The sequence below is a fragment of the Meriones unguiculatus genome, chromosome X, assembly GCF_030254825.1.
Source record: "Meriones unguiculatus strain TT.TT164.6M chromosome X, Bangor_MerUng_6.1, whole genome shotgun sequence".
In the NCBI taxonomy this organism is placed as follows: Eukaryota; Metazoa; Chordata; class Mammalia; order Rodentia; family Muridae; genus Meriones; species Meriones unguiculatus.
The window spans coordinates 140,136,469-140,148,881 of NC_083369.1; the positions used below are offsets into that span (position 1 = coordinate 140,136,469).

At 40.6% G+C, this 12,413-nt stretch overlaps 1 protein-coding gene across 5 annotated transcripts in view; it reads right to left on the reverse strand.

Annotated features, from left to right (window-relative positions):
* The window catches only part of Phka2 (phosphorylase kinase regulatory subunit alpha 2), a 77,049-nt gene that overhangs the window by 38,121 nt on the left and 26,515 nt on the right, over positions 1–12,413 (reverse strand). For all 5 annotated transcript variants that reach the window (XM_060375365.1, XM_060375366.1, XM_060375370.1 and 2 more), the window contains 6 exons: positions 11,945–12,027; positions 10,118–10,198; positions 8,722–8,820; positions 6,072–6,218; positions 3,742–3,795; positions 3,011–3,133 (listed from right to left, as the gene is read on the reverse strand). In XM_060375365.1, coding sequence (XP_060231348.1) covers positions 3,011–3,133; positions 3,742–3,795; positions 6,072–6,218; positions 8,722–8,820; positions 10,118–10,198; positions 11,945–12,027 — 587 coding nt within the window. The remainder of the gene's footprint in view (positions 1–3,010; positions 3,134–3,741; positions 3,796–6,071; positions 6,219–8,721; positions 8,821–10,117; positions 10,199–11,944; positions 12,028–12,413) is intronic.

Genomic DNA, 12,413 nt, shown 5'->3' on the forward strand with positions numbered 1-12,413 from the left:
GAGAATTGAACTTTGGAAGAACAGCGAGTATTCTTAACCTCTTTTAAAAAAATAAATATGTATTGTTTCATTAATTACAGTTTATTCACTTTGTATCCGAGCTGTAGCCCCTCCTTAGTCCCCTTCCAACCCCATCTTCCCTTCCTCCCCTCCTCTCATGCCCCTCTCCAAGTCCACTGATAGGGGAGGTCCTCCTCCCCTTCTATCTGATCCTAGTCTATCAGGTCTCATCAGGACTGGCTGCATTGTCTTCCTCTGTGGCCTGGTAAGGCTGCTCCCCCCTCAGGGAGAGGTGAGCAAAGAGCCAGCCACTGAGTTCATGTCAGAGACAGTTCTGTTCTCATCACTTGGACACTGGGCTGCTATGGGCTACATCTGTGCAGGGGTTCTAGGTCCTCTCCATACATAGTCCTTGGTTGGAGTATCAGTCTCAGAAAAGATCCCTAGGCCCAGATTTTTTGGTTCTGTTGCTCTCCTTGTGGAGCTCCTGTCCCCTCCAGGTCTTTCTATCTCCCCCTTCTTTCATAAGATTCCTTGCACTCTGCCCAAATTTTGGCTATGAGTCTCAGCGTCTGCTTTGATACCTAGCAATGTAGAATCTTTCAGAGGCCCTCTGTGGTAGGCTCCTGTCCTATTCCCTGTTTTCTCCTTCTTCTGATGACCATCCTATTTGCCTTTCTCATCCAGGAGTTTCTTAATATCCTTTATCAGCTGCTCTTCTCTCCTGAAGATTTCCTTCTGCCTCATCTGTATCAGATCCTCAAGAAGAGCATTCCTAGCCACATGGGACCTCACAATATTTGATATGTAATATGTGGCCCAAGAATGCACAAAAGGCAATGCTTGGCTAACGGGGGGGGGGGTATGAATGAAAAGCTCTTGAAAAGAAGCTGTGTCTGCAGATACCGATTAAGCTGATCTGAGTTTCAGTACTGTGGAGAGACCGGAATGTTGCAGGTCCAAAAGCTAGTGACTGTATCTTGAACTGGCTCTAGCCCTACAGAACAGCCATTCCTTGCACACTTCTCTGTTAGAGCTAATACCCTGTGACTAATAATAAAAACCTTTTGCAATCTTTTAACTTGACTACTAGCTTCTACCAACCCAAAAGCTCAAACAAAAGCTTCCCTTATCTCTCTGCACCTGGCTCTCTGGTGTACTCATCCCACCAATGTATTTTAAACTTGCCTTGGTTTCTGACTGAATTCTTCTGTAAAACTATAAAATCTTAACGAAACTGCTTTTATGTTGGAAGAACTTAAGAGCCTGGAGTAACCTAAATCTGTGTTCTTGGGTCATGGGCACTTAAAATGGTTACAAAATAAACCATCTCTTATTTACTTAAAAAAACAAAACAAAACAAAACAAAACAAAAAAAACCCAGGCAAGGTGACACCTGTCTTTAATCCCAGCACTGGGGAGGCAGAGACAGGCATATGTCTGCGAGTTCATAAACCAGCCTGGTCTACAGAGAGAGTTCCAGGACAGACAAGGCTACAGAGAGAAACCCTGCCTTGGGAAGGAAAAAAAAAAAAAAGAAGATGATGATGCATAGGCATTCTACTCTCCTTAACTACTTCCTGTCCCCTTGATCACTGTTAAATCTGTTTGTACTGAAATTCAAAGTCAGTCATTCAGAGAGTTTTCACTACTAAGAGTAAAAAACAGGAAGGCCCATGGTAAACTCTAAGTATACCTTAAGAAGAAAGAAAGGACCTTAACATTTTAAACTTATTGTCTCTGTTCCTGAGCGCTGGGCTTTTAAAGCCAAAGTGCAGGAGACCAGCAACTACTGTCCAAACTGTGATCAGAATGGTCTCTGAGAAGCCAGACTGAAACCCTGGTAACAACGACACTACTGAGTGGTAGTGGAAAGCAGCAGCTAGGACCTGTCTGGAGAAAGTTAAGTCACTGGGGTTATATTCTTGGGAGAGTGTACTGGGACCCTAGCTTCTTCTCCAGCACACCACCTGTTTCTTGGCTGACATGATGTAAACAGTTTCCTTTTGCTAAAGGCTCCCTACCACAATGCACCACCACACTAAAGGACCAAAAGCAAAGAGGCCAAAAACAACCAGGAGCCGAAACCTCTGAAACAGTGAGCCCAAAAAAATTTTTTTTCTCCTTTTAACTGGTTTATCTCAGATATTTTGTCACAGCGATAGAAATGTGACTAACACGACAGGGCTTTTAACAAAACCTTCTAATAAAACCACTCTGGCTCAGGTGTAGACAGGAGAAAGAACAGGGAGTCAATTTGGAGTTTGGGAGACAGTTAGGAGGTTGACCCACTAAACAAGATGTTATCTGAGAGTATCACTAAACCAAAGCACCTCTGAACTAGACCTAACAGCAGCACAATGACTGACTAACTTGAAAGAAATAAAAGAAGCATCCCTCTGAGATAGATAGGAACTATGTCTCTTAGCACTCATTTCCTTGTCTAGTTCCCCACCCCCACTCTTGAATATGTGACAGCCATTTAGCTCACCATGCGATGGAGGCCCTCTGCCAGTTCTGTAATAAGACTTAAGAAAGCTTGGCAGCTTGTGCTTTTACATTCTTGGGGAAAAGACAACAGTAGCACGAGAAGTCTAAGAACTCAGAGATTCTGCTGCTGTGAAAAGCCCAAGTGAGGAGGGAGAAGAGCCAAGTCATCAACTCAATGCAGCCGAGCATGTAGCTTTAGCTGGGAACCAGAGTTCACTCACTAGCCACTTGAGTTGGGCTATCTTAAGAGTAGGTCCTCTAGTCCTATGAACTATCTCGGGTGACGTGAGGAGAAGCAGAGACCATCTGTCCCTGACAGCTCTGCCCAAATAGCAGATTATGAACAAATCAATAAAACAGCTGTTGCTTTAATTCACAAGGCTTTGGAATAGCTTTAAAAATAGCAACAGATAACAGAAGAAACAAGGAAATGAATTCTTGAATGACTCTACGCTAACAGTGTTCAGCCCATCAGTGAGATTAAAAAGGCTTATAAGCACAATGCCCAGCATTTTCTCACCTGAACAGCATCGCCATTGAAGATTCCATCTATGATTAAATAAGTCCAGAACAAAGGCCATTCACATTCAATGTTTTCAAAGAGCTTAAGTTCAGCAGGGTCATAGTGCAATCGGTGTGGGTCCTAGAAACAAATGCATCAACACTTTTAGAAAAGAATGTTAGATTTCATATACAATGCCACCGGGCCTCACTGGGTTTCCTTTGCCTTTCTCAGTCAATACAGTTTAGAGGCTGGTATGATCAGGAGTCTAATAACATGGGGAAATGCTAATTTGGGCAAAATTTTTAGAAACTAAATCGGAAATACACACAGGATTCGTCAGTAGTTTATTAAATTTAAGCACTCTATCTCTCTAAGAGATAGCAATTTGCCTATCACAAAGCTTGGCAGATAATCTGTTTTAGTTTATATCATTATATTACTCACGGTGGCAAAAAAAAAACCAAAAAGCAAACAAACAAAAAACAAGGAGAAAGCTATAGGTGATCTTAAAAAAAGGTATCTGTTAAGCTACGGACTTACTCATCTTTGATTTACAAGCTGGTTTCACATTACTGCCTGACCTGATGATCATTCTTTTCTATATAATTTCAGGCTTTCTGACTCTAAAATTAATACTTCCCTTCCCAATAATCAACATATAATTATAATCAGTAGAAGGAGGCGGCACTGTGGCAAGCAGCTATAGAGCAGTTTAAGGAACATAAGAAACAGTATTTAAATACAACCTCTCTTGGTGTTTTATAACCATCTCGAAGGAAGCGACAGCATCCGTAACGCCCCTGGTTAAGGTGAAGAAAAAAAAAAGTAGAGCTGATGAAATCAAAAGAAATTTTCTTTGCCTTTTTATTTCAACTCAAGTCGGTCCTTCATCCCCTTTCCCGTGAGTCTTTCAGTGAGGAAGTATGCAGCAGTATTCTTCGCTTTAGTATAAAGAGTTCTTTTTTAAATGCTAAGCAAAGCAAATTCAGACTTGATGAGTATAAAGGAACATTCCATCAGAGCCGGGGGTGGGGCTACAAATATGATTATCAAGAATTCAACAAATGACCATTCTTTCCGTGTGGCTTACGGTATCACACATAGATGCAAAGGTATCTTCACTAGGTAAAGCCTCTGAGATTTGGAATGGCTGGCTCCTGTGTGCATCTCTGGGAGGCTAAAAGGATACTCTGAAGACTCCTTGCACTTGAGCTGTGCATGTAAAAGAAGGTCTGTTTCAGAGGCCTGGCAAGGCTTAGAGGAGAAGGGGGTTTATGAGGTAGAGGTGCGGAAGAAGGGCTTCCTGCATTCATTATGTGGCAGCCGGTTCAATGGCTGTCGATCGAGGCCAGGGCTCCTCTCTAGCTTTCTGGGTGTCAAGAAAGGAGGCTGGGTGCAATGTTGTCTTAGTTGATGTCCCTAATCCCTGGATGGCAGTTTTGGATGCCTATTTCCCAGTTTCTTCTGGAGGTGTTGCTTTCCTGGCAGGCTCGGCTAAAACTTGTCCTGGGGACTTGTCCAAGTTCTGTGTGGTTCTGGGAATCATCCCAGGGGACACAGTGTGGAAGCCATTTGTCCTGTAACACATTAACTGCCCTTTCAACTGTAGTCATCTAAGCCATGAAAGCCTGACTCTCCCAGTTGCTTTCTTTTGGGACTATCACTGGAGACTCTTCAATTGTTTAGTTTCCAAGAGACAAAAGCATTTCTTACTGAATATAGGTGGGATAAGCAACATGTAAGCTTTGACCTGGGAAACTTAAATCTTAGACAATTTTATGGACTTCTGTTTGCTGAGAATGTAATGTTTCAGCTTAGTGATCTGTTACTGTATTTGACTAACTATGGTAATGGATTTTCACCATTCAAATTTTTCTTAGCATACAAAAATATGATTTTCATTATGATATTTCATAATAAAAATATTTAATATTTTATGATATTTTCACTGTATTTTATTCTCATGTATCTCATATTATTTTGTCTCACTTCCTCCATTCATTGGCTTATTTTCCTTAAGTCAATTTTTCTCCTTTTATGTGATGTATGTATTCCATGTTATCAAAACATACGCAATACTTATCTTTTTTCTCCCTATTAACTTACTCTTCTCTCCCTTTGTCGCCCTCCTCTGCTACCCATCCCCTTTCTATTTTCATTCATTCATTCATTCATATATATATATATATATATATATATATATATATAATTCTAGATTTCTATATATATAAAATTCTAGATTCTACATATGAACATATAAGTGAAAACATGTAAAACTTGGTGGTCTATGATTTGTTTTTTTTCTAACACAATTTTCTTCAGCTCTACGCATGTCCCTGAAAATGACATACTTTTCTTATAGATGAATATAAAACTCTGTTGTGTGTGTATGTGTGCATATACAAGGATTTCAGTATTATTTTCTCTGTGTGTCTATGTATATGTGTTCAAGTATGTGCATGTGCACCTGTGTGTATGTAGACTAGAGGTTGATGTCAGCTGTTTTCCTCAATCCCCCTTCACCTTATTTTTTGACATAGGGTCTCTCAGTGACCTTAGAGCTGACCTATTTGGCTTGACAGGCTGGGCAGCAAACATTAGGGATCCACCCATTTCCTCCTTTCCTGTTCGGAGATTATGTATGTGTCCTGCTGGGTCCGGGTTTTTTAAATGGGTGCTGGGAATCTGAACTCAAGTCCTCATCCTTGCATGGCAAGCACGGGGATGAGTGCTATTGTTCTGGCAGGGTCTACAGAGCGTTCTGGAGATTCTCAAAGAGTCTCCTATAACCTCTAAAGGGTTAATGATGCAAGTGCAGCCCCGTCTTAGAAGTATAGCAAGGATGAGGCCTGGGGTTCAAGGAAGCTGCTTGATTGCAAGTCCTGCTATTTTAGAAGAAAACCAAGCTACTTAATCACTCACACTTTTTTTTCTTGCCTATAGACTCTACTTTGGACACGCTGTCAGTCCATCTAGAAAATCCGCACAATGAGCTGCAAAGATGAGCTGCTCCACATCAACACATGAATGTGGCATTTAATGCTGAACAGAGGGCACTAATGTGGCCAACGCTTACCTGAAGCTTGGAAATAATTTCATTTTTGGTCACATTCACAAGGTTCACATCTTCCACTGCAAAGGCCGGAAAAGAAATGATAGAAAGAAGTCCAGCGTCAATTTCTTTCGATGTTGATGCTCTTGGCAACATGGAGAAAAGAATTGACTGAATAAAAAACAAAAGAGGTGGTTTAAGCTAGAGAAGAATGACTACTTAGATACAGTGTCTAGGGATCGTCATCTTAGCCTCAAGAAAACATTCAAATGAGTTTGTCTATTTGGAGAAGGACTTGGTCTTACCATCATGGCACCTGCTGTTCACCCTAGCTTACCCAGCTACCTAGACAATGGGTTCTCTTTCTTTTGAAGAGGAAGGGGACAGTCCCTGTTCCCATTACTAGGGAATTCACTTGGACACTGAACTGTCTCTGACATGAACTCAGTGGCCTGCTCTTTGATCACCTCCCCCTCAGGGGGGGTGCAGCCTTACCAGGCCACAGAGGAAGATAATGCAGCCAGTCTTGATGAGACCTATAGACTAGGATCAGATGGAAGTCGAGGAAGACCTCCCCCTATCAGTGGACTGGGGGAGGGGCATGGGGTGGAGAAGAGGAAGAGAAGGAGGGGTTGGGAGGGGAAGAGGGAAAAGCCACAGGTGGGATACAAAGTGAATAAACTGTAATTAAAAAAAATAAAAAATAAAAATAATACCCTTTAACACACACACACACACACACACACAAAAGAGGAGGGGGAGTTGAAGAGAGCATGATATAGTCTCACTAAAGACTGATTGTCTCCCTTCTTTCCATGTCCGCTGATGGGGAGGAACTACAGGCTGTTTCCTGTGTCAGCAGTCAAGGTGTTCTGGCTAGAAAAACAGAACCTAGACAAGAATACTCATACAGCCCCAGCACAGAAAAATGGGAACAGAGGAATTAGCTAAGTTAGAAACCGCTTAAGGAAGAATAAAATTAAAAAGATTTCATGAGTGGTCAGACAAAATGGTAAGAATTCATTTTGTTCCAGAATTTTTTTAAGATTGTGGGAGGTACTACAATACAGCTTCAACAATAGCTAGATTACAAATTATAAATTGAGGAGGTTAGAATTATAAGGCCACATTGGGGAAAGGAGCTAATGTTGAGATCCAGCATGTTTCAGCATAGGCTAGACATCTGCAAACAAGCTCACTAAATAGTCCATATGACGATAAGAGATAAGGTATTATACCAGATTAATACATAAGGACTCTGCAACACAGGATTCGTGTCCAAGGTCACACAGCCGGTAAGTGATCAAGCTAGAAGAATTCTAACTCAACTATACTTTTCCATTAGACTATATATCTATTAAGACACGTATCAGTATTCCTTTAGTAATGTTTACTCTAGGAAAATAAGAAACTGCATTAAGGACTATGCTTAATGGGGGAAATGGAATGAGCTGGAAGGTGGAGTTAAGCTGAGTGAAACCCTCAGCTTCAGAATAAAACGTTTTTTGGAGCCAACCAATTCTTGGCTCAATTCTTTTAACTATAGTCATGAATCACTTAATAATGAGTAGTATAATCTGAGAAATAAAATATCAGGTGATTTCACATTGTATAAATATCACAGAGTATACTTACAAACATTGATAGCCTACTACACACATAGTCTGTATGATACATTTTGGTCAATGAGAGATAACATACGCTCTGACACAAGCAGTATATGCCATTCCTCATTGACTAAAATGCAACTATAAAGGACGCAGCTATAATCACTCCTTTTCAGGGTTTCTTTGCCTGGAAGCACAACCTCTCACTTGAAACTATAAGTGTATTAGGTTTAGTTGGTTTTTTTTTTTTTTTTTTTTTTTTTAGGAGACAGGGTCTCAGGTAGCTTAAACTACCCTTGAACTTAGTAATTCTCTATGTAGCTGAAGATAAGCTTGAGCTTCTGGTCCTCCTGCCTCTCCCTCCTGGGGTTACAGCCATGCACGATCACACATGGTTTGCTATTTACAAGTTCCATATCTGACTCACTTTAGTTCTAGCACATAGTAGGTCTACACTGAGTTTGATCATTTGCTACCAGTCAAGGACTGTCTGCTTAATGGTGCCCCCTACACTGTACCAATTATTCCTCTCTCTGATTTTTATTCCAAAGAAATTCTATGAATTTGCCATCCCTGTCATTTCGCCTCTCCTCTCACTCATTCTGCATACCATGGCTCCTCACCTCAAGTGAAATACCACTTTTGAGCCACACCACTTGGGAGTACTTGAGAAAACCACTATGTACTCAGAAACAAACAAACAAACAAACAAACCAAAACCAAACCAACCAACCAACCAAACAAACAAACAAAACAAAAAAAAAAAAAAAACAGACATCGGCTTTTACTTCTAGCAAAACCAAGATGCTTTGGCTGTTAGCTCTACACACACAGAATCATTCTGGCTTATGTCTGCATCATACTTTCTGGCTACAAACTAGTTGGGCAAGTTGCCCAGGTCCTTTTACTCTGATCCTTACGGTTACTCTATGATACAGGAGGAAAGTGCTTAGATATAGGGCACTTTATGGGTGAGGAAGCTAAATCACAAAGAAGTCAACCCGGTAACCAGAAATGGAGCTCTCCTGGCCAGGCTTTCCCTTCCTTACTTCCTGGAGCTCTGTTACCTGGCAGTGTTCCACTTCATCAGGTAGGACATGGATCACCGATTTGCGTCCCCCGTGGGCTCCAAAAAGATCTAGTTCATCAATTGCCTCAAGTGCTGCCTACAAAAACAGGTAAGAGTTACTTTCATTTTAAATAAACACACTCCTTCTTCATTAAGCAATCTTACATATATGTTTCTCATAACGGCAATGAAAAATGTCTTTAAAAATCTAGCTAGAGTCTCACTGTCATGATCTGTCTTCATTTTTAGTAGCTCAGAGCTTTCCAGTATGACACCACTCATTCTATGAAGAAGAAAACATACGGAACCTTTTCCTTGTTATGAAATTACAGTTCTGTCAACAGATGGAATATCAACAAGCCTACAACATCACATGTAGGGCACTAAAAATGAATTTAGGATTGGATTTCTTTCACCTACTTCAGCGGTTAACCTATCTCATGGTCCACTGAGAAAGCTCATTTGGTTTTCTGTAAAAAGTACACATTCTATCAGTTTGCTGTAACAGAGGATATTAGTTGTTGCTTTTCAAACTGTGGCTCTGGGGCCTTCATGCTATCTAAGCAGTTCACGCATGTGTTGTGAAGGGGTGTGAATGAGGTACACTAAATGCCCATAGCAAGAGATTCGTACCAACAGCTTCCAGGCTGGATGGTCCCCTTGGGTGCACTCTGGCTTTAAGCAGCCTTTCCTTTCCTCCCCTTCTTTTTTAATTCTGTTTCCATTCTTCCTGTCTTCATCCCTGTCTCACCTTGTCTCATCTCCTCTCTCTCTTTCTTTTTTTTTTTTCTTTTTGGAATAGGGCCTTACTGTGCTACCCAGGTTGGCCCCAGACTCCTGGGTTCAAGTCACCATCCTGCCTCAGCACTCTGGAAGCTGGGATTAGAGACACACATTACAGGGCTGCCTTGAAAAGCATTTTTCTAAATGATTTTGAGTTGAAATACTTTCAGGGAAAGTTCCCAGTGTTCCCAGAATCTCCCTCATGTCCTGCTATCTTTCTATCTGGCTAGCTTCACTGATTATTGTTACTTATCTGATCTTGTAGACTTGAAGATGTGTGTCTCACCTACAAAATGCTTTCACTATAACCTAAAGAGGAGACTGTCTATCACTAGCACAGATTAACTGCAAGAGCTTGGATCCATGGGTAACACACCAAATAGCTAGGGCAGAACACTTCTTTTTCTGTCACATGCAGACTTCAGTGTTGGAAACCTATTTTCTTGACCTATAATTTACTTGGCTTGGGGTACAGGTGCCACCTGGATTTCATATACTGGCTGCTGACTTTTGAGAAAAAGAAGTACTATTCATATTAAATCCAAATTCCTAACGAAGAGAAGCAGGCAAAACGTAAACACACAGAGAAGGAGGACAAACAGGGCTGTTACCTTGGCCATTCCCACAGAGCTTGCATTTAGTTCTGGAATGCCCTGATTAGTCTTATCTCCACGTTCCCACATTCCATAATCCTGGAGGGGGAAAAGGCAGTTATTAGAGGTGGAAAAATACTAAGGAAAAGCAATCTGTTTATGTTATATAATGAAACATGAGTGTGGCTTCTCAAAGGCTCTCAATGTTGTGGTTTACATACTCATATTCTGTTCTTGCTCAATTTCAGCTTAGGTGGCCTCTGTACAGAATTTCAGAAGAAAATACTCAAGTGGAACAAACACACAAAAAACTCTAAAGACTTATTTCTAAAAGGCATTAATTTGCAATAAACTAAATTTTCAGTGAACAAAACATTTTAGTTATCATCTATCTATCTATCTATCTATCTATCTATCTATCTATCTATCTATCTCTTTATATTTATTACGATTTATTCACTTTGTATACCGGCTGTGGCTCCCTCTTCTCTTCTCTTTCCAATCCCACCTTACCTCCCTCTTTTTCCCCTCTGCCCCTTCCCTAGTTCACTGATAGGGGAGGTCCTCCTCCCCTTCCCTCTGACCCTAGCCTATCAGATCTCATCAGGACTGACTGCACTGTCTTCCTCTGTGGCCTGGCAAGGCTGCATCCCCCCAGGGGGAGGTGATCAGAGAGCCAGCCACTGAATTCATGTCAGAGTCAGTCCCTGTTCCCTTTACTAGGGAAAACACTTATTTACTTATTTTAAAATCAAAGTCCTGACCCTCTATTTGACCAATGTCTTTGAATTTATTTAAAATAATTCCTAAAACTATCTTTAGCATTACCTTTTCTGTAAAAAAAAAAAATGTTTAGCAAGTAACTGAGGCCAAGGTCAAAAGTGATTCACTGAACACGCATAGTATTAAAGACATTAATATGAATTAATTCAGAATACTGTCACACAGAAAACTCAAATACTCATATACCTAACTTTTGGCGATTCATATTTTATTTAAAATATGAATATTTAAATAAAATATAAAATATCCATATACTAATTTAAATATTTGTACAGTTAAATATTAATATATAAATATTTTTATACTTTAATATGGATATTTAAATATAAAAATGTTTATTTAAAAACATATATTTTTAAAATTCTTTATTAATTACACTTTATTCACTTTGTATCCCCGCTGTGGTTCCCTCCCTCCTCCTGTCCCAATCCCTCCCTTCCTCCCCTCTCTGCATGCCCCTCCCCAAGTCCACTGATAGGGGAGGACTTCTTTTCCTTCCTTCTGATCCTAGTCAATTAGGTATCATCAGGAGTGGCTGCCTTGTCTTCTTCTGTGGCCTGGTAATGCTGCTTCCCCCTCAGGGGGAAATGTCTCAAAGTGCTACATACCCTACCGAAAGAGCAAAACCTAACAAGAACCAGTATGGCTGCCTAAACACGACCTGAGTAAGTATGACACCGGCAGACAAGCAAACGTGGAAGGGAAAAGGCTCATGGAACCTCAACCACAGACAACTAAGGAATATTGACAGTGGAAGAAATAGTCTTCCACAGAGAAGAGCACACCAATTGTTTATCCAATACCAAATGGTCAGCCCTGAAAACATATATACAAGTAACAGACTGAGCAGGCTATATTTAGAATTTTAGGAATATATACGTATGTGTTTGTACAATTAAAGAAAAAGGCCATGAATATAAAGAAAGCAAGGGGGTATCTGGGAAGATTTAGAAGGAAGAAAGGGAAGGAGGAAATGATCTAATTATAATATAATCTCAAAAAACTTATTAAAAAAAGAACAGGATTGATGCCAAAATATCAGTCTTCAGCATGGACACTTACAGCAACTTTATATGCAGCTTCAATGTAAAACACAAGATTCTGTATGAAGGCCACTTCGTCAAGGGTGAAAATAATACGTAAGCCTAACAAAGAAAAGCAATGTGGTTATGAAGTGATACTGTGAAGAGAGGTGCCAATTACACACAACAAATATTTTGCCAAAACAAGTTCTTTTTATCCCATGTTTATTGTTTTTATTATCATTTATTACAATTTATTCAATTTGTATGTCTGCTGTGACCCCCTCCCTCATCTCCTCCCAATCCCACCCTCCCTCTTCTCCCCTAATTCCCCTCCCTTAGTCCACTGATAGGGAGGTCCTCCTCCCCTTCCATCTGACCCTAGCCTATCAGGTCTCATCAGGACTGATTGCATTGTCTTCCTCTGTGGCCTGGTAAGGCTGTATCCCCCAGGGGAAGGTGATCAGAGAGCCTGTCATTGAATTCATGTCAGAGACAGTCCCTGTTCC